Source organism: Panonychus citri, unplaced genomic scaffold, assembly GCF_014898815.1.
Source record: "Panonychus citri isolate SS breed McGregor unplaced genomic scaffold, ASM1489881v1 Contig00104, whole genome shotgun sequence".
NCBI lineage: Eukaryota > Metazoa > Arthropoda > Arachnida > Trombidiformes > Tetranychidae > Panonychus > Panonychus citri.
The window spans coordinates 1,238,911-1,263,676 of NW_026515509.1; the positions used below are offsets into that span (position 1 = coordinate 1,238,911).

General features: G+C 31.3%; 7 protein-coding genes across 10 annotated transcripts; 3 read left to right on the forward strand and 4 right to left on the reverse strand.

Annotated features, from left to right (window-relative positions):
- Positions 1-33: 33 nt before the first annotated feature.
- LOC128388897 (transmembrane protein 19-like) lies at positions 34-1,823 on the forward strand. Its single transcript, XM_053348363.1, has 2 exons — positions 34-493; positions 731-1,823. The coding sequence occupies exons 1-2, from the start codon at positions 376-378 to the stop codon at positions 1,498-1,500; spliced, it is 888 nt and encodes a 295-aa protein (XP_053204338.1). The 5' UTR covers positions 34-375; the 3' UTR covers positions 1,501-1,823.
- A 142-nt stretch (positions 1,824-1,965) lies between these two features.
- LOC128388890 (probable serine carboxypeptidase CPVL) lies at positions 1,966-3,891 on the reverse strand. Its single transcript, XM_053348353.1, has 2 exons — positions 3,336-3,891; positions 1,966-3,268 (listed from the first exon to the last, which is right to left on the reverse strand). Exons 1-2 carry the CDS (start codon positions 3,588-3,590, stop codon positions 2,162-2,164), a joined length of 1,362 nt encoding a protein of 453 aa, XP_053204328.1. The 5' UTR covers positions 3,591-3,891; the 3' UTR covers positions 1,966-2,161.
- A 224-nt stretch (positions 3,892-4,115) lies between these two features.
- Positions 4,116-5,431, forward strand: LOC128388895 (probable 3-hydroxyacyl-CoA dehydrogenase B0272.3). Its single transcript, XM_053348362.1, has one exon. The coding sequence runs from the start codon at positions 4,216-4,218 to the stop codon at positions 5,161-5,163; it is 948 nt and encodes a 315-aa protein (XP_053204337.1). The 5' UTR covers positions 4,116-4,215; the 3' UTR covers positions 5,164-5,431.
- An 87-nt stretch (positions 5,432-5,518) lies between these two features.
- Positions 5,519-9,248, reverse strand: LOC128388891 (isocitrate dehydrogenase [NADP] cytoplasmic-like). 3 transcript variants are annotated; one of them, XM_053348356.1, is made up of 3 exons: positions 9,067-9,248; positions 6,708-7,448; positions 5,519-6,355 (listed from the first exon to the last, which is right to left on the reverse strand). In XM_053348356.1, exons 2-3 carry the CDS (start codon positions 7,435-7,437, stop codon positions 5,847-5,849), a joined length of 1,239 nt encoding a protein of 412 aa, XP_053204331.1. In that variant the 5' UTR covers positions 7,438-7,448; positions 9,067-9,248; the 3' UTR covers positions 5,519-5,846. The 3 variants fall into 3 exon arrangements, with proteins under 3 accessions (XP_053204331.1, XP_053204330.1, XP_053204332.1); XM_053348355.1 differs by lacking the exon at positions 9,067-9,248 and adding an exon at positions 8,013-8,550; XM_053348357.1 differs by lacking the exon at positions 9,067-9,248 and adding an exon at positions 7,586-7,775.
- A 119-nt stretch (positions 9,249-9,367) lies between these two features.
- Positions 9,368-15,370, forward strand: LOC128388884 (nose resistant to fluoxetine protein 6-like). Its single transcript, XM_053348343.1, has 12 exons — positions 9,368-9,806; positions 9,976-10,293; positions 10,946-11,042; positions 11,300-11,529; positions 11,604-11,697; positions 11,826-11,918; positions 13,193-13,358; positions 13,436-13,635; positions 13,711-13,828; positions 13,990-14,176; positions 14,585-14,727; positions 14,861-15,370. The coding sequence occupies exons 1-12, from the start codon at positions 9,494-9,496 to the stop codon at positions 15,161-15,163; spliced, it is 2,262 nt and encodes a 753-aa protein (XP_053204318.1). The 5' UTR covers positions 9,368-9,493; the 3' UTR covers positions 15,164-15,370.
- LOC128388889 (MFS-type transporter SLC18B1-like) lies at positions 15,332-20,275 on the reverse strand. 2 transcript variants are annotated; one of them, XM_053348352.1, is made up of 6 exons: positions 19,737-20,275; positions 19,270-19,452; positions 17,350-18,961; positions 16,053-16,557; positions 15,874-15,967; positions 15,332-15,793 (listed from the first exon to the last, which is right to left on the reverse strand). In XM_053348352.1, the coding sequence occupies exons 3-6, from the start codon at positions 18,215-18,217 to the stop codon at positions 15,743-15,745; spliced, it is 1,518 nt and encodes a 505-aa protein (XP_053204327.1). In that variant the 5' UTR covers positions 18,218-18,961; positions 19,270-19,452; positions 19,737-20,275; the 3' UTR covers positions 15,332-15,742. The 2 variants fall into 2 exon arrangements, with proteins under 2 accessions (XP_053204327.1, XP_053204326.1); XM_053348351.1 differs by having other exon boundaries at positions 17,350-19,452; positions 19,633-20,275.
- An 812-nt stretch (positions 20,276-21,087) lies between these two features.
- Positions 21,088-23,068, reverse strand: LOC128388900 (protein FAM76B-like). Its single transcript, XM_053348367.1, has 2 exons — positions 22,326-23,068; positions 21,088-21,879 (listed from the first exon to the last, which is right to left on the reverse strand). Exons 1-2 carry the CDS (start codon positions 22,558-22,560, stop codon positions 21,503-21,505), a joined length of 612 nt encoding a protein of 203 aa, XP_053204342.1. The 5' UTR covers positions 22,561-23,068; the 3' UTR covers positions 21,088-21,502.
- Between the last annotated feature and the right edge of the window lie 1,698 nt (positions 23,069-24,766).

Sequence of the window (24,766 nt, forward strand, 5' to 3'; positions counted from 1 at the left end):
CGTTTCCACATTAATCTTATGATGGAAATTCATTTTTGTGATTTACCAAACTTGGAATTGATTTAATTAGTTTAACTTACAAAAGATGATGATTGTTTTTGTTTTTATTTTTCTTAACATTGCAAATCTTGAATGAATATCAAATGTTTACTTTCTGTGTTTACACTTAATTTTTCGTGGAAATAATCAGCTGATCTTAAAACGAGTTGTTTTCTGTATTTTTAGCCACAACAACAAAAACAAAAACAAAAACATTAGAGAATCTAAAGTTTAAATGATTTAATTATTTAATTTTCTTTTTAAATCTTCTCAAGCTAAGTTTTGGGTTTTAAATTTCGAAAAAAGTCCGAAAATTGAGCTGAAATTATCGGAGAAATGTTATCCTCAAGTTCACCCACTTTTATCCGATGGATAATCTCATTTGTTATCCCAATTCTAGTTGTTATCCATGGTTATCGGAAGAAAAATTTAAACTGGACCGGAGCAATTACTGGTAAGTAATTAACCAACAATCAACTGTCTCATTTTTCAAGAATATTGTTAACAATCAAAGGCTCTTCAGGTCTCTTAGTCAGATTGTTGTCTCTTTAATAGATTTTGTTTACCTTTTTCTGATTGTTTTGATTTTATTATTCTCGTTTTATTTTCCTTTGTATTTATATTTTCCAATTAATGGCTGACAATAATTCAATTTACTAATTATTTTTCATATTCTCATCCTTTCTTGTAGCCTTGATTGTTGGTTTTATCCTGACCATCAGCAATATGTGTTTTATGGCCTGTATGTTGACATTTTTTTTCACCTCATCTCGTGCAACTAAATACAAGAGTAATTTAAAGCGTAAAATTGAATCGGATTACGAGAAATCAAGTTGCCGTAATTGGATTCAGGTCATTTGTAACGGTGGAGTGGCCTCTTTATTTGCTATTATTTTCATATATCATCAAGGTTTTGCCGCCGAGATACCGATTAATTTAGTAAACAATTACTACTCTTCCTGGTTTGCCTTGGGGGTCATGGGAAGTATAGCTTGTTGTAATGGCGATACTTGGGCATCGGAATTGGGCCTTGCCCTTGGTTCAAGTAATCCAAGACTAATAACCACAGGACGACAGGTTCCTAAAGGCACCAATGGAGGGGTCACTTTAATCGGCCTCATCCTTTCAGCCTTTGGCGGTCTTGTGGTTGGATTAATTTACTACCTCTTTGTTATACTCTCAGTGGACCAATCGACTCTCTCGATTAGTCCACCTCAATGGCCAATTATCGCTAGTGGGTTGATCGCTGGTCTATTTGGATCAATTGTCGATTCCCTTATTGGCGCTACGCTACAATTTTCGGGTCTAAATAAAAGCACCGGGACTATCGTTGAAACACCGGGTAAAAATGTCCAATGGATTAGTGGATCTCCTGTTTTTAACAATCACACTGTTAATTTATTATCATCAATTTCTATGGCCTTGATTACTCCAATTATATCGCAATTAATTTGGCCATAATCAACTGCCAACAATTACAATTCCTGTTAATCTTTTCGTTCATCAAATCAATCAACTTTACCCACCGTCTTAAATTATTTGTGTCTTATTATCTAATTAACGTTGATGATTAAGCTGAAAAATATATTTTAACGATCATCAGATCGTTTCTATTTTGTACAACAATTGGTTAATTGTTTTCCAATCAAATCATATTCCTATTGTAATAGTTAATTTAATGTATCGAACAATTTTTCAACTTTAATACGAAAATTTTGTCAACCATTTTGTGTTTTAATCAACACAATTAAAAGAAATATAAACAAAAATCCTTTCTAACCTGAGATCTCAATAATTGTTTCATTATTATGATTTAGATTAATTACTTAATTGCTACCAAATTGTATTATAATCAGTAGAAACACAACAAAGAGTTATTGTTAGTTAATTTTCTTTGTTAATCAATCATTAAACAGCAACTTTGAGTTAATTGTCAAGAGATTTAATCTTGTTGATGATAAGAAAATAAAACAATTAGGATTGTTTAGTTAACAATTAAAAGAATCAGGAAAAGATAGTAAAATAAATCCCGTTGAGAAATTAAAAGATTGCTAATGATTAACAACACTAATTACACTTGAGATTAGAGTATCTGGATTAGTTGATTTGTCGAGATTGTTACTTAAAGTTTTCGGTTGACAAATTTGTTGATCATCTCGAAAGCGGCTTTGGGCTGATCGTGAGGAACCATATGACCTGCGTTACGAACTACAACATAGTGGAAATTTTGATAAGAAGTGATAAAACCTTGAACTTCAATTGGTTCACCTTCGAGTCGCCAAATTTTCCGTTCAGCTTGATTAAAGCCCTGAGCACCATTCCAACGGAGGGTTTGGAGTAAAGTTTCGGTACAAGTGGCCCCAACAACGATGTCAAGGGCACCAGAGTAAAGTAGAACCTCGTAACCTGCATCGGCAAGAGTTTCGACCCACGGAGAAACCGATTGGCAAAAATCATCCAACAAATGATTGTAAACTTGATCTCCAGGGTCAACGGTACGATTACCGACATGAAGAGCTTCCCTAACGGCATCAATGGCCAAATATTTATCGGAATAAGTTGTATCAACGGGATTAACTGTTAACAGAGAGTTGAAATAGTTGGTAATTCCGGTTACATTGGTAAACAGAGACGGGGTTCGATCACCGGCCAATAATTGATCTGAAAGGTAGAAACAGTCTTTCCATCGTTCCTCATCGGCTGCCTTACGAATTGCTGCTTCGATTGCTAAACCTTGATCGCGTTGTCGATAATCAAATAGACCTACTTGGTAAAGAATTTCAGAATAACGGAACATAAGAGCACCCGAAACAAGGCCATTTCCAATGGCGACACCTTTGAAATTAATTCCAGACGATTCTCTCTCTTGGTGTAATTTGTAACCGATTGCGGGAACATATTTACCAGCATAAGATTCACCGGTTACATAAAAGTCGTTGGGTCTCCATTCAGGGAAGAGGGTATAAAATTGTAACAAAGCTTGGTAAAGGTCACGACCCACCTCGACTTGGTTCTTAACGTAACCGGCCTCCTTTTCGGTGTAAGAGAAACCCGTTCCAGCGGGCTGGTCAATGTAAAGGTAGGCAAATAGATCGGTCCAAGGATATTCTCGAAGGGTTAAAGTCAAGTTCGATTGTACCTTGAAAGGTCCATTTTCGTTGAAAAGGGCATAAGTCGATGCAGCACCAGGTCCACCTTGTAACCAAAGACCGACCGGAGCAGAAACATTCTAATTGATACACAATAAGAATAGAAAATTATCTTTGACCGTTCGAAGGCAATTAATTAATTCTTACCTTTGATGGGAAAAACCAGAAGAAAAGATTTGACCCATTTTCCTCGTTAACAGTTAGATAACCAGAATAACTTTCCACCGGTGGGGCGTTCGGAAGATAAACCCTTGACCTTGCACGAGCTTCGTGGACTCGACCCGCTTTAATTAGAGGTGTCAACAAGAGTCCTTTTTGGTCAGATGAACAATTAACAGAATTTTCAGTCAGAAAAATGGTGACGATTAAAAAGAGTAAACAATTAACTGAAAATTGTAACATTTTCTTTGATAATAAAAACAATCAAGTTGACAATTAGGAGAATTAAAATCAAATGCCAACAATCAAGAATCTCTCATTGGTTTAATATGATTTTCTTCTCACTCACTCACTTACTTTCTCTCTTACAAAATAATCATTTTCATTGTTTACTATTGATTGTCGACTATCAACTTGGAACAATTAATAAAGATGCACTTAGATTAACGCCCAAATAACTAATCAAGATCGTCTCACAATCAAATTGAAAATTTCCAAATATTTACTCAGTGAATTTATCGATAAATGTAAGAATCGATTAACAGGTAAGAAAATCGCTAATTACCGAGGTAACAACTTCGAAAAGATTTCGATATTTCGATTGTATTTAATGATGAAGATGCTCGAGTTGATTAATTGAATACGAAATTCAAATCAGTTCTATTGTAACAATTAAGAAAAGAAACAACAATTTAGCTGATCAACAATTCTAATCTGATTTTCCAATGTACAAGTGGCGACACCTTAGGTAATAATGTCAACTCATTTTCTATTTTTTTTTCTTTCAGTTTTTCTTGTCACTTGTTGATCTAATTTCTTAATTGTGTTGCTTAATTTCCATTTTTCTTGCTTAGATAATTAGTCAATTATGTTCACTAAATTGTTCTTTTCATCTTCCTCGCCGCTCTACCTACAATCGAGCCGGTACTTGAGTACTGGTAGACAATTAAACGGAATGAAAATTGATAATATGCTCATCATTGGCTGTGGTTTAATGGGCTCTGGTATCGCTCAAGCCTCGGCTCAAAGTGGACCTAATTTTAAATCAATCGTCATCCAAGACGTTAATCAAACTGCATTGGACAAAGCTGCTGCCCGAATCAAGGCCAATTTGGAAAAGGCTAAAGTGAAAAATGGTTCAATCAATGTTGCTGAAATCATGGATAGGATAACATTTTCAACATCACTTGAACCAAAATCTACTGATAATTTATTGGTAATTGAAGCTGTTCCCGAGATAATTGAACTTAAACAACAATTATTCAAGATACTTGATGATACATTTAAAGATTGTCCCAATGTTATCCTGGCCACAAACACTTCATCTCTTTCATGTAAAGAGATCGGTGTCAATGTTACCAATCAATCTCGTTTCGCTGGTCTCCACTTTTTTAATCCTGTTCCTTTGATGAAATTGGTTGAAGTAATTAAACTGGACACAACCAGTGATTCAACATTTGATTCACTTGTTGATTATGTTAAACAGATCGGCAAGGTTTCGGTTAAATGTAAAGATACACCAGGATTCATTGTTAATCGGCTTCTATTACCTTACATGGCGGAAGCGCTACAATTATTGGAAAGAGGCGATGCCTCAGTTCGTGATATCGACACAGCCATGAAATTGGGTGCCGGTTACCCGATGGGCCCCTTTGAATTAATGGACTATGTCGGCCTTGATACAGTCCAATTGATTAACGATGCTTGGATCAAGAGAGATCCTGATTTGATTAAACCATCCAAATTGTTGAAAGAAATGGTTGATTCCGGAAGAATTGGTAAAAAGTCTGGTAAAGGTTTTTATGAGTACAAATAAGTACACCGATTAATTAAGATGCTCTTGATTATCGAGTGCAATTAATATAATAACATGCCAACAATCAGATCGAGCAAATGATTATTACAGTCTAAAGGCTCTTATTTTGAAAATTATCAATTGATTTTCTTTTCTATTGCAACAATCAATTTTTTTTATTGGAATTAATCATTTAATCTTCTTCTATATGTTAATTCATAATTTGTAGATAATTAAATGATCTTGATCATTAAAAATCTAACATTTAATTGATGTTTTTCCTTTCGAATTTATTTTTCTTCTAATTTCAGTTAATTGTTTGTTTTGAACGTTTTAAACTGGAAATTATTCTCAATTAATTGTTCGGTAGAATCGATTGAATAATAAAATTAAATATAAATTTATTATTAATGATCGCATCTAAACCAAGTGAAAATACAAAGTTTTCCAAATAAAAAGGAGAAACATATTGGAAAGTGTTTGTGTCAAAGGAGAGGAAAAAGGAATTGATTATTGATTAAATTGCAAAATTGATCGATCAACAATCAATTTTATTTTACCAGAGTCAAGGGATAGATTGATTATGATGGATTAAAGTTAAATCCAAAAATTGTATTTAGATAAATATGATTAGCTAGAAATTTCTGTGTTTAAAGTTTTGCAATTACTGTTGGTCTACAGTTTTGGATGTTAATTGTTTTCGGTCAACAATTAAGTTTGACTCTCATGTTTTCACCCAATTTATCCATAAATGCAAAAGTGTTCAAGTAATCAGCTGATGTAACATTTGCCATTCCTTTAATACTTATGGCCAAATCTTTAGTCATGTGTCCAGCTTCAATTGTTTCGACGCAAACTTGTTCCAAAGTATCAGCAAACTTAGCGAGTCGATCATTATTGTCCAATTTTGCTCGATGAGCAAAACCTCGAGTCCAAGCGAAAATTGAAGCAATAGGATTGGTTGAGGTTTCCTTTCCTTGTTGATGTTGTCGATAATGACGAGTTACTGTTCCGTGAGCCGCTTCAGCTTCAACGGTCTTACCATCGGGACAGATAAGGACTGAGGTCATCATACCAAGGGATCCATAGCCTTGAGCGACTGAATCAGATTGAACATCTCCATCGTAGTTTTTACAAGCCCAAACAAATCCACCATCCGATTTCATTGCTTGCGCAACCATATCGTCAATCAAACGATGTTCATACCAGATACCTGAGAGGAGAGGAAAAGGAAGCAAAAAAATTTTATTGGTTAAAAATTAATTAGAAAAAAACAAACCACAATTATAATGAAAATGATCATCCTATTGGTAATTTCATGATAATTTCCGGCTTTATGATCATTTTTCCTTTTACTAAGATTCTACTAGTGAACAAAAAAATTCAAGGAAGTAATCACGATAAAGATCAGATCATCATAATGAAATTAATTGTAATAGACGTTAATTTTTCCCTAACAGACTAAACTATTTACACTTCCAGGTACAAATTGATAAAATAAATAATCAACATCACATTCGATCAACATTATATTGGATTATATTAAAAACAAAGATGATATTTACCTGCAGCTTCATATTGACTTCTGAACTCTTTTTCGTAAATTTCTTGGAAAATATCTTTGAATCTTCCGTCGTAACGTTTCAAAATGGTGTTCTTAGTACTTAGGTACAAAGGCATTCCACGTTGGAGAGCGTAAACGAAAGAGGATCGAGCGAAATCATTAATACTTTTATCAGTATTGTACATTGAGAGAGAAACTCCTCCGCCATCTTTAAACTCGAAAATGGTTCTCTCAATGGTTTCTCCGCCATCGGTGGGGGTGAATTTAATCTCTAATTTACCACAACTCGGTACAACGAAATCGGTTGCTTTATATTGGTCACCGTAAGCATGACGTCCAATGATAATTGGCTTGATCCATCCAGGGACAAGTCGGGGAACATTTTTACAGATAATTGGTTCACGGAAAACGGTTCCACCTAAAATGTTACGAATTGTACCATTTGGTGAGAGCCACATTTTCTTAAGCTTAAACTCTTCAACTCGAGCCTCATCGGGAGTAATTGTGGCACATTTAACACCAACATTATACTTTAACATGGCAGCAGCACAATCAATGGTAACTTGATCATCGGTTCGATCTCGCTCTTCGATTCCAAGATCGTAAACATGAAGCTCAGGTTCAACGAAGGGAAAGATTAGTTTCTCCTTGATTAATTCCCAAATGATACGGGTCATCTCATCGCCTTTCATTTCCACGATGGGTCCACACTTGATTTTTTCGAATGACATTTTTCGTATTGCTAAATTGATAGAGTTGAACAAAAAGACAAAATAATTGTATTAATATAAATCGAGAAGAAAATAATTTCTTTTGATTTCGTAAGTGATGATAAAATGAGAGATTTGTTCTAATAGAGATGAAGATGTTTTCTGTTACCAAGGTTGGTGTTTAATATGAGCAAAACTGAGCAAACAAGGGATAGCACCACAATGGGGATGACCCTAAATGAAGGTTATGACGAGTGGTAACAGTTGATGGATGATTAGTGATTAAACCGGCTTAGAATCAGGTTGATATTCAACTGAGAGATATAAAATTATTAGTTAAACTTGTTTTACCAGTATAATAATCTCATCATTTGGGTGAGAGGGAGATGAGAGAGAGAGAGAGAGAGAGACAGAGAGCAGGGTAATAAATAATAGAACTAAATGATCATCTGAATTAAAAGATAGTTCATGAGTAGAATCAACATCAAAATAACAACTGAGACCCTGTAATTTGATCAGTCAACAGCTGATAGGGAGTGAGTTGTTTTTATGTTGGGTGTTTGAAATGGTTGTTTACAAAAAACAAAAAGACTCACAATTATAATAGATTGATGAACTGTGAACATTTGATGATTTGATGAGATGACTTGATTGTCTGACCATAAAGGATAACATGATTAATTTTTAGGTTTTCTGGTTAGTCTTAATTATGCTTGGCAACAACGAGGGAGAGAGAAACATACACAGTATGAACACACAGACAGAACAGATGAGCTGGCAATGGAAATTGTATGAAACAATAAATCACAATGAAAGGATGTCTTTTATATTGGAAAAAGAATTGACAGATTATCTTTTGATTTAAGAAACCATTGGATGAAAGAAGAGGAATCACAAGAAATCATTGGAGAGAGAAAACAAAGACTGAGGATTTTTGGTTCTCTTGGAAACACTTATTGGTCAAATTGTATCTAAGGACTAGTGATGTAACCGAATGAGGTGATATAATTGGTGGTCAGTTGGGTAATTAATAGATTAAGATGAGAATAACAATAAGAACAATATAAATCAGGATGTTTACAAGAAGAACCGGTGAAAATTGAGTAGAGAATAAGCTGACAAGAAGAGAACTGGCTTTCTTTTTTCTTTCCTTCTCTCTCTCTCTCTCTCTCTCTCTCTCTCTCTCTCTCTCTTTCTACTTTACACTTACAATGATGTTTAGTCATTGGTAAACTGAGATTATCTTGAAGATGGATAATGAAGATAAGATAGAGAATTAAGTTATGACAATTGGAAAGGTTGATAATATTCAAGTATCGATACATCAAATTGGAACAATGTTCACAATATAATAAGAGTGTAACCCTGAAATTTATGGATTTAAGTGCATCAGATAAGTAGAACGATAAAAATGCTGAGTAAAATTAGGAAATGTCACATTACACCCCCAAAAGAAAATCTCACAAACATTGAGAACCATAAAAGACCAAAAATGGAAGCTCTCATTAATTGGTGAAATCAATAAAGACATGAAATGTTAATAAATTAATCAGTAATCATAAGAAAAATTAAAAAGAAACAATCAAATTAATAGATGAATTGAGTAGACACACAAATGGAAATGAAAAACGAAAGGAAAAATCAACTCACCTTTTGAACACTTTCAAGATTCACAGAGAAGACAATTGATTAAATTAACAAAAAAATTAATTGGATAAGAAGATGATCAAAGATTAATTACTAAGAATAAAAAGAAATTGTAATTAAAACAGTTAATCAATAAAAAAGAATAACAAATTTCACTTAACTCAGACCAGGAACAAAAGTGAATTGATTCAATAGAAAGTGAGAAGAAGAAGAGAAATTGAGTAAGAGAAAAATAGACAGAAAAGTAGACAGAGAAAAGAGAATAGAATAAAAGGAGAGAGAGAGAGAGAAGATGAAAATAGAGAAGGAAAAAGTTAATTCTCTTTCACTTATTTAAATCATTTACTTTTGTTCACTTAACAGTTAATCACAATTAAGAATAATTTTTTTCTCTTCTACTTAATCGGTTTAATCAGTTAATTCGTTTATCATGTTAACTCATTTTCCTTGGTGTTTAATTACAATTTTCTTATTCTCAACTGTCTCTTCATCGACACCGACATCATCATCAACCTCAACTCTAATCTCACCTCCATCTTTTTTATCATCACCTTCTTCATCGTCTAATCTTACCCACAATAGTTTATTACAATATCTTAATACACTTTATTATCCACATACTCAGCTGATTGTTAACTATTTAGATCTATTTATAAACCATAATGATCTGGAATCATCTTGTGTCTCCAGTTTGGTTAAATTGAAAAAAGGGCTTGAAATCAATGCTCTTTGGGCGGTTAAGTGTAAGTAACATTTTCTCTTAATCTCTCCTTTGTCTTAATCCATTTTCCCTCTCATTTTCTTTTAGTGTCATTGCTTAACTTGACCTTTTCTATTTAACATTATGAATCATTTTGTTAATTTTCTTTTTCTTTTCTCTTTCTCTCTGTTTTCATGTTCTTTTATATTTAGTTCTTGATGCTTCTGGTCGTGGAAATGGTGGCTTATTAAATTATTATGTCATCGATTTAGGAAATTATGATGAGTGTCTTTCCCTTTCCGTTCATGGAGATTCAAAATTGGATTCTTCTTTTACTGGTCAATACTGTCTTGCTAAATTAAATTTACCAACCATTGTGGATGATGAAGTGTCATCAGCTAAGCTGAATGGGACATTAATTGAATTTCTATCTAATTCGTTTGAGCAATTGAAACTTAGTTTACCTCAGATTGGAATTTGTTTACCATCAACATGTCAACCAAAACAATTATCGGAAACAATCAACAAATGTGAGTTTAAAAATATATTCTCATCTTAATTTCTGAGAAAAAAATTACATGGAGCACGTTTCTCCATTCTGTCAATCATATTAAATTATGAGTTAATTGCCCTCTAACAATTTAGAGGAAATCGTAATCAGTTGAACATTCAATTCAAAGTAAATTTCTTTGTTTCACAAAGAGAAACTGATCCATTGAATAGATAATTTTATCGACATTTGATCTGAATCCATCAAAAGTTCCCACAAAAGAGATCATTTTCCTCCATTACCCGAATCTCTTCCCCCTGTCTTCTTAATTCTTACAGTTAAAAAAAATAATTAGAATCTAATCACAATGATCGAATACAACCCATTCAATAATCCCCCGTTCGTTTGAATAAGCTGAAATCATAAAGATCAAGTTGAATGACTATACAATTTATTAATTACATTACAGTTAACTGATTATACCAACATTCCGATATCGTAATTATCTCAATGTCACTTTAACTACAATTTACCTTCAATTAAACCTATTGAATATCAAGTTAGAAAATCAAAATAATTTCTTTACTCTTTGATGGTCAATGGTTATTATTATTTTTACACAATTTATCGATAATTTCTGATGATTATCCAATAATTGGACATTTCTCTCTCTCTCTCTCTTTTACTAACAGATACTCATCAAACTGGTCTCACCATCGAATTGGGGCCTTTCTGTGATACCAAAGAAACTTACCAGGAACCTTTTTCGACAATTGAAAAGATTGCCTTGTAAGCACGATCATTGATACTCTATTATTATTGATTGATTTTTTTTAGGAAACAAAATATTATAAAGGAAGAAGGAAATATTACTCATGATGCTTTTTGACCAACAGAAAAACAATCAAAACTTACGTTAACATGATGAACTTGACAGAAAGTTCAGTTTACCTTGATAATGAACATAATGAACCATCATAACAATTATTATCATGTAAACAAACAATAATAACGGGTACATCTTTTTTTCTCATCTGTCACCTCAGTACTGTTATTGGAATCCTTATTGGCTTAACGATTCTTGGAACGATTTTCGATCAAGGTTGGTTAAAGCATTTCTCTGCTATTAGAAATCTTAATCGTCTAGTGAAAGAGACCAATGATTCCGATAAATTGGCTTTGAATTTCATCAATGGAGGAAAAGTTTATTACCTTGTCCTTTCAATTTTCGGCCATATTTGGTACATCATGGGAACTCTGATTCCACCAATGTACAGTAAGTAATCATTATGACCGAGATTTTAATTTATCATTTTAATTATTCACTTAATCTTTTTTTTTCGCATCCAGTGGGAATTTTTTCTTACAACATTTCAAACAGTGCAATTTTACGGGAGTTATCATCAAATTGTCTTCTTTTCATTGAGATTATCATCTTCGTTGGGTGAGTTGACAAACCGATTGAGTATCATACCGAACGATGTACAGATATTATTTTCTCTACTGGTTATGGATTTTTGTCTCTCTTGAAACTTAATTTTTTTTTTCTTTTATTATTACATGTCATTCCAGTGGAGTCCTTACCATGTACACTTGTTATCAAGTTCTGGATAAAACTCGAGGTCGTTTATCTTTCATCCAATACATGGTTGTCCGCTACTTACGGTATGATTTCATTATTAATTTGACCAAAACAAACTTAAAGACTAATCAACTCAACGGAAATAATCAAAAAGTCAATGATCAAATCTTAAAATACTATTGCTATTACTTTTTATATTTACAACTTTTTCAAGTATATTTACTTAATCATGTGAATAGACTAACTATGATTACTGAATTCAATGTTAATAAACTTTGAATTAGCTCATTTCTGGTCAGTTAATTTAGTTGAAAAAAAGTAATGGTGATAATTTTCATGGTCAACATTGATTCTTGTCAGGTCAATATGATTGAAGTTTATCACTTTCGTCTCGATTAACTTTAAACACTTATCTCATAACAAACGATTATTTAACCAACAAGTCTTGATTTACTAATTGTAATTTTCACCTCATAGCGAAACACTGAAAACAAATTCTAAGTAATTAACATCCTTTGTTGTTTTGATGATCCAAAATTTTCCTCATCTTTTAAAAAATATTTCTAGTTCGTTTCTTAATATTATCTCATTACCTGCAAATTACCTGTTAGCAGTTTTTCCTCATCCTTACAAGAAAAATCCTCTCATTTATTTGTAAGAATTGTTGGATTGATTGGCTTTATTTTTCCTTATTTTCACCAAAACTTAAAATTCACATAATCAGAATAATTATCATCTGATTTTCTGTATAAATTGTCAATGAAATCAAAGAGAATGATCTTGATTGTGATGATTATCGATCATATCAGATTAAATTGTTGAACATAATTATGTTATCAAATTGATAACTGTACAAACAAGTTTTTTTTATATCTTGTTTACAACATTATGTTAGCCACAACAATTAACTTGACCTCAGTCCATCTAATTGTTAATACTAAACAACAGATTCGATATTATTTAATTGACGTCAAATCAAAAACTTTAATGAACATTTTTTTCTCTCTCTTTACTTGATTTCTCATCTACTGCCGAGATGTCTTTCCAATTGAAATAATAATAATCACTATTAATTATTGATTATTATTTTTCTAAACCTTGAGTAAACAATATAATCATACCAGGCAGAAATAATAATAATGTAATAATCATCTCAATATGAGTCTTGAAAATTTTCAAGGATTTCATTCATTCTTGGTTATTTACTGAAAATGGTGACCTTTCATTGACTCTGGTCATTTTTTTTCACTCTTCATTTCATTGATCACAATCAATTGATTCATCAAAACCATCAAATACTAAAATATTAACATTTACAATTCTAATTGTTGTCCAAATTTTTTATTTTCGTTACCAGAACAACACCAACATTAATCGCATCGATATTTTTGATATTTATTTGGCCTCGACTTGGGTCTGGTCCGTTTTTCCGTGAATTGGCCGCCAAACAAACTGATAACTGTGCTAAACATTGGTGGCGAAATTTACTTTTCATCAACAATTATCAGCACATATTTGATATGGTCAGTTTTTTTTCCTCATCAATTTTCGATATAATTTTTATCGATATCTCATATTTTATTTTTCTCTACTTTTTCAGTGTTTACCCGCTACTTGGTATTTGAGCTCAGATTTTCAATTATATGCTGTTAGCTACCTGCCGATTATTTTACTTCATCGTAAACCTAAACTCGGACTGTTTACATGTTTCACTTATATCGTTGGTTCTGCACTTTACATGATGTACGATGCCACTCGTCGGGACTTGAAACCGCTTATAGATATGAGATCAGTGACAATGTATGTTCAATATCGGTCAATCTTGTAATCATTGAATCATAAAACTTTTCGTTTATTTTTCATTTTCACATACAGCACAACAATCAATGGAATATCTGATCTTTACTTTCCGTTTCATTTACATATTCAAAGCTACATTATGGGAGTGCTTTCTGGATATGCTGTTGCAATCAAAAAGAAACCAAATATAAAAGTAATTTAAACATTCAATTCAATAGCAACGATTTACATAAATTTGACTAACGTTTACATATGAAATAATCGTTGGTATTGATTGTTCTTATTATAGCAATCGAAAGTTTTCTATTTTTTCCCCCTGTAGTTTAATTGTACTTTTTTATTTGTTATTTACAGAATTTTTTTACCATCGGATGGATTGTCAGTGTATCCATGGGTTTATCAACTTTATACTTTACATACTTAATCAAATTTGATCCAAACGTTACTCGATTCGGAGAGCTTATGTTCATTGGTTTCCATAGGATTCTGGTCGTTGTTGGTTTTGCTTGGGCAACTTATGCTTTCTCATTCAATTCAGGAGGTGATATTTTTAATCAACGTCATCATTTTTACAGTTATTGAAAAAAAACAATATGATTTGATTGACATTAGAAACAATAATGTAACACTAACTCAGATGATGAAACTGAAACCATAACCTGCGTTACATATCAATCTAGTTGGACACTTCGAGATCAAGATGTTTTGCAAAATGATTCAAATTATCATTACAAAAATCAACCTAAATTAACATTGTTTCATAATTAACAATCAATTAATATCAAAGGGGATTTAGTTACCTACGCATATACATATGAAAAAGAAGATAATTTTGAAACAATCAGATTTTCATGTCAATTACAAGCATATTGTCTGAGTCACTAATTATAATCAACCTTGATGAACTTACATATTAATAATTATATCATTTGATTTGTTTTTTTTTCAGTTTGGTTAAAAAAATTATTCGCCTGGAAATTTTTCACTCCAATATCTAACATGTCACTATCGATTGTATTGATTCAATTTGTCTACATGTTTTATGATCTTGGTACAAAAAGACAGCCATTAGTTTTCACTAATTACAACCAGGTAATTAACTGATGATGATAACTTTCAATGTTCTCACCCTACAAATGCAAACCCAGAAATTTTATATTTCCCAAGAGTAGTAAATGTATGTACGTATTTATTAATTAATAATCTATTTTCTTAATTGACGCAGATCATTTATGGAATTATGTCCTTATTGATGTGTATTCTTCTTGGTGGATTTTTACATTTAATTGTCGAAGCACCAACGTCTAATTTACTGGCATCTTCATTACGTTCCAATAGAAGAAGTTCATCTAAATCAACACAATCACCAACAACAGAAACACCGACATCATCATCAACCAATGAAATTAACACCGAATTGAAAAAATCAACTAATCATCTAAACCAAAATAGTATAAATCACAACAATAACAACATAGATAATAATTTAGAATCCAAGAATGAATCGAATCATGTTAAACAAGATTGATCTAATTTTACTAATTATGGTCAGATTTAGGCCAATCCTCACCCAACCAATTAATACCTAAGATATTTTTACATACAGTCTTTTTTTAATTACTTGCAATTTAATTACTTAATGACTTTTTTTTTACTGATTGTGCTATTTTTAAAAACAATACGAAAAAAAAGAAAGTTAGTTTTTAAAAATATTAAAACTTTCAATTTATTATCATGGTTATTGTATAATCATTGTAATTAACTCTTGTTTGATTCCCTTGATGATGATAATTGTTGATTAACAGAAAGCAATTAAAGGCAAGTGAAAATTTTTGCTTTTAAAAACAAATGAAAGGTAAGGCACAATGAGAAAAGAGTGAGCGATAAAGAGAGAGAGAGAGAGAGTAGGAATTGATGAACAATTGATAATCAATTTAAACTGTACAATTGGAACAATTTAGACGATTGATCATAACATAGTAATGATAAATTAATTCAATTTGTAAAAAAAATGTGAGAAATAGATAGTAATTGAAACGAATCACTATCGAGTTAGAATTGTTAATATAACTATTTACAACTTAATTAGTATCTCTGATCATCTTGATTAATATTTCCTATTGGAACGAACAGTCATTGCAATACCAGCAACAATTGCCTAAAGAAACAAAGAGAGAAAGACAATTAGATGAATGATTAGTTAATCATGAAATTAAATTGTCTCGAAAATCAACTCACCATAACAATTGAAAATAACGCCATGAATGATGAGACCATGGAGAAAGTAACAACATCAGTCAAGGAACCACCAAGAATTGGACCTGTTGCTTCCCTATGATTTGGAATGAGAAGAAAAAAAACCAATTCGAATGAGTTAATTGTTCATTTAGTGAAATTAATTATTGCTGATTATTTACCCTAAGGCGAACATGGTTGACCAAAGACCGGAAACAGTTCCATAAGTAGCAAGATTATCCTCCATCCCGTGGTCCATGGCAATGGAAAGGATATTTTCAAATGTTGGGATGAAGGCGAGAGCATAACCAAGGGCAATGATTACCATGGATGCTAATGATAAACCCAGGGTGGGATTGATATTCAGGAAATCAGATGGACCAAGTATGATAAGACCAACGGCGTTAATTGTTAGACCGATGAACATGCAAAGAAATTCATTCTCAACTCGTTCAACCAGTTTACTGAATAGAGGAAGAAAAATGCAAACTGTTCCTGACATGATGAAGAAGGCGAGAGATGCGATGTTTACATCGTATCCAAGAGATCGGTAAAAAGGTTCTAACGTTGGATCCAAGAAGCTCATACTCTGAGCGAGAACCAGAACAATTAAGCAAATCATTGCGATCTTGGGGATTTTCAGTAGTTGCCAATAGCTCGCACTTGATGTCATATTGCGTCGAGCCTCTGAAAGTTAATTAGTAAAATGATTAGTCAACAATTTAAATGAGTTTACAGGTAAAGGTTAGATTAATTGTCTAAAAATATGTATAATCATTTTCCATTGATAGTTTTTGTATTGTTTTCCATTAGATTATCAGTTAGCCTCATTTCCGATGAAAATTTTCCTATGTTGATTAAATGAATCATATTACTACTACAACAATTAAATAGAAACGTATTTCAAATCTTTACAATCAGTTGATAATTTTCACTTTTTCATGACATCCGATTGCTTAGTAAAGTTGATTAAACTAATTGCTGTGAAGGTAATTTCTTATAATAAACACAAAAAAATGGATCAATTGATTAAATCTTAATTGTATTAGCTTGATGATAACTTTTAAATTAAACTGAAATCTATCATGATAACCTTGAGATTTGAAAATGTAAACTTGTTGAAATCCTTTAATGAGATTGATTTGACAATTAACAACATGATTTAAGTAAATAAGACAAACTAATAGTTACTTAATGATCAAATTTTCAAGGTTAAATGAGATAAATTTACTATGTTAATTGAATGAATTAAAAAAAACAAATCTTAATGATCAGTGAACTAGAAGTAAACTCATGATGAACTTAATCAAGGAAATGAAATCAAGTGAAACGTAGTAATTAAAACAATTACTCAACTAGAAAATGAATGGAATGACAAAAATATCAATAAAGTTACGAGAAATTGAACAATTTGAAATGAATGGAAAATTGAAAATGAAACTAAATTAATCGGTTGATGAGATGGTTGATTAAACTTACTGCTAATTCTTGGTAATTTAGATGCACACAAGGGAATGGTGATGAATGAGAAAACGCCGAGCACGTAGAAAGGTAAACTATAACCACCCCATGAGTAGAGTAGCCCACCGATTGCGGGTCCTAAGGTGGTTCCAAGGGTGGTGAAAGTTTCTGTCATGGAGAAAGCATAACCAACATGATCAGGGAATACTTCAAATACATAAACCAAACTGGCAGTGTTAAAAGAGGCTGCACCAAGAGCTTCAATGATACGAATGATGAAACACAAAGCGATGAAAGTTGTATCATTGTTTATGAAATCTAAAAGGCCGAAGATGATATTTGCCGTACCGGCGATTGCGATACCTGCAAGGAGCATAAATTTAGGACCAATGTGAGCAGAAAGTGGTCCAAAAAAGACGGAAGCAATGACCACGGTTAGAGAATAGGTTGAGAAGACAAGTCCAGCGATGTAGGTTGATTGACCACGAAGTGAAGCTTCAAGGGGGAAAAATGGTGCAATGATGGACATTGACGCGAAAGCGGTAAAATCCACTAAACATAAACAAAGTAAAATCCATTTTTGTGAATGAGTTAAAGGTAAAGTCACATTATCACAAGAATCTGAACTTTCACTTAAATGACCTTTACGACCTATTTTTGGAACAACAAGTAGATCGGCTGTTATTTTCGTCTCAAGGGATAATCCTTTCTCAATGGATCGACTCAAAGCGTTTGTAGTATTTTGATTATTATTGGCGGTGGAATTGTTATTGGCACTATTATTATTATTATTAACTAACGTTCGTAACAATGGCTGCCTTTCCGCGTAACTTATGTTCCTCTGAAGTCTACTGACTTCAGAACTCGTTCGACGTGCTGGTTTCATCTTTTCCCCTTTTCACAAGCTCCTTGATTCACTTTTATTAACAGATGATTAGGGTTGATGATGAGCTTGGTGTTGGAATTGATGATAAAGATGATGATAATATTGATTGATGATCGGTGACGATGGTGATGATGACGGTGGAAACGGTGAATTCAATATGGAGAAGGTGCTGTTTCCTCCTTCACTTTTGCTTGGCCTCAATGAAACTTTTTCCACTCTCTTTACTTTTATGTCTCTTTGTCTCTGTGTCTCTTTTTTTTTTATCAACACCGGTTCATTTTGTTTTCTCCTTGATGATTGATTACAGTTGAAATGATTTAATTAACACTGGTTGATTTGCTTTTTGTTCACAATTAATCGTCAATAAAGACTAGATCAATTAAATATATCAGATCCTTGAGTGTTGATGATGATGAAAGGTGTTAGTGTTTAGTGTGTATTGATTATCACAGACAAATTAAGAGTGAAAAATATAAAATGATAATTAAAGGGAAACAGTTTCTGATTATTAGTGGATTAGGTTAATTGTTGTTGTTGTTGTTGTTGTTTAATTGTGGTTAGTGGAGAAAGAAGAAAGTAAAATCTAATTTACAGAATTTGTTAATCTGTTTGTCATCTAATTGTGTTTGGGTTTTGATAAAGAAAAACAAAATGGTTGAAGTTAGAGTGGGTTGATTAATGATTAATGTGATTAGGATGATACGTTGACGATTGTTGATTGGCTTTTGTTAGATTGACATGAGCCTGAGAGAGAGAGAGAGAGAGAGAAAGAGGGAGAAACAATAGATTTGATTACAAAGGTCTCTTTCTATTCCTGTGATGATATTTAAGAATATCGAATGAATAAAACACCGATCAACTCAATTATATTTCTTGTTATGTTTTGATCCAAAGTCACGATGGTGATGGAAACTCAGTGGATTGAGATCAGAATTCTGGTTAATCTCAAGGTAAAAGGTTTTCTTTTTTTGTGTGAATGTCACAATTAAATCAATTACTATTGATGGTCTTTCTTATTGAGCCGGCAAATAAATCACAGAAGCTTCGCTTACACATTCGTCCCCTGACTTGACAAAAATCAAAGATTCCATTTGATTATAATCAATTTCCAATCAATAACACAGATAATCTGGTAGATGACAACGTTAATTGTGATGATGATAATCAGTTAATTGTATCAACTTTAATATATAAATGGAAGCCTATTTTTGTTTGGGCGATACCGTTCATATGAACTGAAAAAAAGGCAGAAAAAAAAATGAAATTAGATAATCAATGTAACAGAAATTAATGTAATACAATATCTTGAAATCAATTGTATTAGTTAATCAATTGGTAACAAGGGGAAACTATAATCAATATAATCTGATTATGAGCAATATTTAAAATCAACAATTAACAATGAAAATAATTACAATTGTTTTACACTGGACCATTAATATTGAGAGATGAACAAACTGATTGCGATTTAAAGTTGTCACCTTTAGATTTGATTAAATGGTTAATACAAATTACTCACGAAAGTGGAAAGGTTATACTGATGGTAATTAGTTGTGATTAATTAGTGATTGGCACTTAATTAACGAGAAAAAACAATAGAATATAAAAATTGATAACAATATCAAATGGAGATAAAAACAAAGGCAATATTTTTCCAAGGAAACTTCTAGTTTCCACTAGAAGAGAAACTGGAAGAGCCAAAGGTGAATTTAAATATACACCATTAGGTAGAAAGATTATCCAGATGAGATTAAACCGTTAATCCGATTGTAATTAAACCCAACAGAAAGTGATTTAAGTTTAAAATGATGAAACAATCAGAAAAAGAGGACAAACCAAACCCATGAAGAAAAACAAGAGGAAAACCGGTAAACACAATTAAAAGATAGAGATGATGATTACGAGGGAACAATTAAAAAGTTAAATTGTCAAATAGATGGAGAGACAATTGATTAATTGGTGACAATTAGAATTTAATAAGAAGAAGAAGAGAAAATCAATGGAATTGAAAATTAGATCAACAAGTGGAAAGAATTTGTTACCTTTGGCTCTTCTCACATGGGAACCAATGGAATAGAAAAAAAAAGAAAAACAATTTTTTCTTCTATTCTTTAAACCGGTTTTCTTTTCTCTTTAGAGAATTTTCTTCTCATGGTCAACCTGATTTACCTGTCGGCTAGTTCCAGGAAAAAGGTAATCGCCATCATCACATTGATCCCTTCAAGTGATCAGTTTATTGATAATTAACTTTTAATTATTCTTAATATTTTTCATATTATTCGTGTATCGGAAATTCATTGACCTTGACTGTTGATGTTAATAGGAAACAAGAATTGTTAATATTTAATATCATCGAAACTCCATAATTAACTATCATCATTAATGGTAAGTTTATTAACTAAATTGAAGACAGTTAATTGTTTCCTTGTTTTTGTTGCTCTTTGTGTGTCTATACAAGTATTTGGGTCTAAGGGTCGAGTTACAATCTAATTAAATTGTAGATTGACTCATTTTTTAGCGATTTGTTGGGTTAATTTATCTTCATTTGTTGTGGTCAAATTTTAAAATGATTTCAGAACGAGTTGTGAAAACGAAAAGTTCAAAAAACTATTAGCGAAAAGTTTGAAAACTTTTTTTCTGTCGTTAAAGTTGACGCGCGATTTTTGAACTTTCCATTTTTAGAAGAAAAAAAATCAATTTAATTTAATTTAATTTAGAAAAGTTAATCTCGTACTTTTGAGTTTTCAACGAAATAAGAATTGAAATGAAAGAAGGAACAATTAACTAATTTGACTAATTTTTTAAAATTCTATTTCAATTAGTTGTTAGAACAAGCAAATTATTATAATAAAAAGTGAATCAAGAAAAAGTTACAATTAACAAATTTGATATGTTTTAATCCTGAGATTATTGAGTATTTGATTAAATTGTGTCCTCTCAAACAATTAACAGAAAACAGAGAAGCAAAATCAAAAACAATTAACACAATTGTCAAATAATAATGAAGGGAAACAAATCAAAAATCAACATGAGAGATAATTAAAAAAAAAGGATAATAATAAATTCTAGATTTAAATTTGTTGTAATTGGTTTTTGATTAATTGTTGATTATTGGTCGACAATTTAACAAGATAATTTAACAGTATTCAATGAGAATGATGATGATCAATGGTGATGGACAAATAAATTAAATTATAATAATGACAAGAAGGAAAAACAAAACCAATTGTTAACTATGAATAAAACAGCTGATCAATGGATTAAGATTAAGATTAAGATTAAGATTTAACTGAAAGGTACGATATGGATTATCTTATTTTTTGTCGCTTGACTTAAAATGTGAACAATTTTAAAAGGTAAAGCAGCATAATCCTTATTAATCCCATCTCTCATTGTCTCAAATTGTTGATAATTAATCTTCCAAGTGTTAATCCCATCCTTACGGAATCTCAGGTAATCCAATATTTTTTCAACGTGTTCCTTTAATTCAGTTGACGATTGGACATCTTTGTTTAATAGTAATTTAATCAATACCTTTTCCGATGAATCAATCTTATTATTAAGATCTTTGATCTCGGCTAATAGAGATTCATCGTTCCGGTCAATTAGTCCAAGTTTATTGTCACAATTAATTGTTGAGATGAATAAGAGTGACAGGATAACTGTTAAAATGACAGAGAAGAAGAGGAAAAGAGGAAAAAGAATAATTAATTTAATTGATTAACTGATTAAAGGTTAAAAGAAAATGTCAACGATTACAATCAATTATCGAGTTTCAATGTAAATTAAATTGTACACGCGATTGTCGATCAAATTGTTGATCGTTATTTTAATCAATCAACAATTAACCTTGGACTTTATGATGAACAATTTAATAGGAAAAATCTAATCAAGGTTTAATTGTGATCCCAGGGTTAAATTGTCTCGATTGTTGCGTGTTAATTTTGATTTGTTGATTAATTGATTTCTTATATTTAACATTTGGTTTCCGTTGATCAGCAAACTGATTGTTAACAAATATACAACTTTGTTTGTGTCAATTAATTTAGATAATTTGATTGTAATCAATTGATTTAGAGGATTAATTTTAAATTGTTGATTAGCTTACCTGTGGCTAATTTAAAGTAATAAGTAACTGATCGAGATGGTGATGATGATGATGAGATGATTGTTGCTGTTAATTGAGATGATGATTGTTGTGATGATCCATTGGAATTGAATTTTTCATGATAATTGTGTTGATGGTGATGATGATTGTGATTGTGATATTGATGAGGATGATGATTAACTGATGGTGATGTTAATGATGATGATGAGGTATCATTGGTTTTGAATAGAAACATTTTCTTGATGTTAATTGTTGAGATCACAGAGAGAGTGAAGAAGATGAAGAAAACAGTTTAATTGTTGTTATTTTATTTTGGTGGTTAAACAATCAAGGAGAAAGTGAGAAGAAAATATTGATGATGATGATGATGATTAAAGATGATGAGGATGATAAATAATGAAGAAAATGATGATTTATTTTCTTCTCCTTCTCGCTCAATGTCACTTTCCTTCAGATTATCAACTAACATGTTACATGACTTTTTATACGAAATCAAATGTAAGAGGGAGAGAGAGAGATAGATAGAGAGACGATGGAGATGATGAAGAGTGAGTAAGATGATGAGGAGAGGTGGTGGTGGTGATGATGATGAGGATGAGGATGATGATGGAGTTGGAGGTGGAGGTGGAAAGCAAAAGAAAGTAACAAGATGATGATGATTCCAAGTTCCAAGCCGCTCTAAACCAGAGACTCTAAATTGTTATCACTTTAATTACGTAATTAAAACTCTTGATAATCAATAATCAACCAATTCTACTATTTACAATTAACTAATAACAATTTGTTTACCATTAACATTTTCTTTCTTTGTCTCTTTCTTTTTCTCTATTGATTAAAAAACGAAAATTAATTAACTAACTTTTTCTTTCAATTGTATTTATATGTAATAATAATATGGTTGATATTAATTTCATGATGATGAACTCCCATGTTGATATTTTCAACAATCAGTTCGGATTAAACCAGATTTGGATGATTAAGATGATGATGATTAATATTATTAGTTAATAGTTATGATGATCATCATCATGAGTAGTAATAACAAGATGATTATTGTAATAATCTTAATCAATTAAGTTAATAATCTGCAAGGTTAAGGTCAGTGGTTGTTAAGGTGGTTGCAAGTTTGAATTAATCGTTTGTCTATATATTAATTATCAACTCTTAATTGCAATTAATATAATCTTGTTACCTCTCCCAAGTTGGATGATTATATTGTTTGTTGATTAAGTTAATTTTATTAATAGTTAATTGTACAATTAGGTGTAAAATAATTTGCATTTTTGTTATCAATCATTAGAAAGCTTTTCATTAGCTAATCATTGATTTATATCAAAAGCTTAATTATCAGTTGTTGTTGTTGTTATTTGATTGTACAATTAAGATTATTGTATCTGATTGTTAGTGATAATTTTGATGTGATTGTTGTTGTGATAATCATTTAATTACAATTAATATTTAATTTTTGGTGTTAATTGTCTGGGTAGAAAGGGAATCAAGATTATTTCTTTGGTTAATTAAGTTGATTGTTTCAATTGATTTTGATTGTCCAGTTTATTAAAATTGATAATTATCATTGTTAACAAGGTTATCAAACCATAATAATGAAACAATTAACCTCGGTAATCAAATGATTAATCATTTGAAGGACAACTATGAGGTTGATAATTTATGGGTCAAGTTAATTGTTGATTGAGATTATCCAATTATTAATTGTGGTGGAAACAATTAAGTTAACAAGAAATTAATTAACTACCCTAACCTTATGAGATCCAATAAGATGAAAGTAAAATTTGATTGAAATAAAAAATAAATCATCAACAATTTACTAATTGTTTGTGGTTTTACTGAGATGGGAAACCTTGAAATGTTTACAATTAGCTGATTGGGTAAAAAATTAACAATAATAACAACAATAATCAGCTGAATTGAATCAATAATCTGACTGATTAATGAAAAATTATCATCCTTTGATTGTAGTGTTAAATGATAACAATCCTACTATACAATTAATTACAACAATTAACAAACTACTGTAATTTACTTGAAATGTTCAGATTTGCTCAGAGTGAGTTTCTTAATCAGATTACCTAATGTTGCTAACAACTCACTTTATTTTTCATCATTTTAATCCTCATCTTCATCCTCATCATCATCTTAATCATTGTTATAAATAGCTAATAGCATACTTATGATGAATTGGTAGATTGATTAACTTTAATCATGAATCAAGAATCAGGGTTGAAAATTAATTGTCTATCATTTTATTTACTTGATTTACTACATTCAATTTCAGTCATCAATTGATCAGCAACTGTAAATTGTAGTTACTATGTTCATCATCTAATCAATATCATCCTTAATCATCGTATTAAATCATGATCAGTATTAAATTTGATTAAAAGGAAGAGAGAAGAAGATAAAGAAAGAGAAGATGAAAG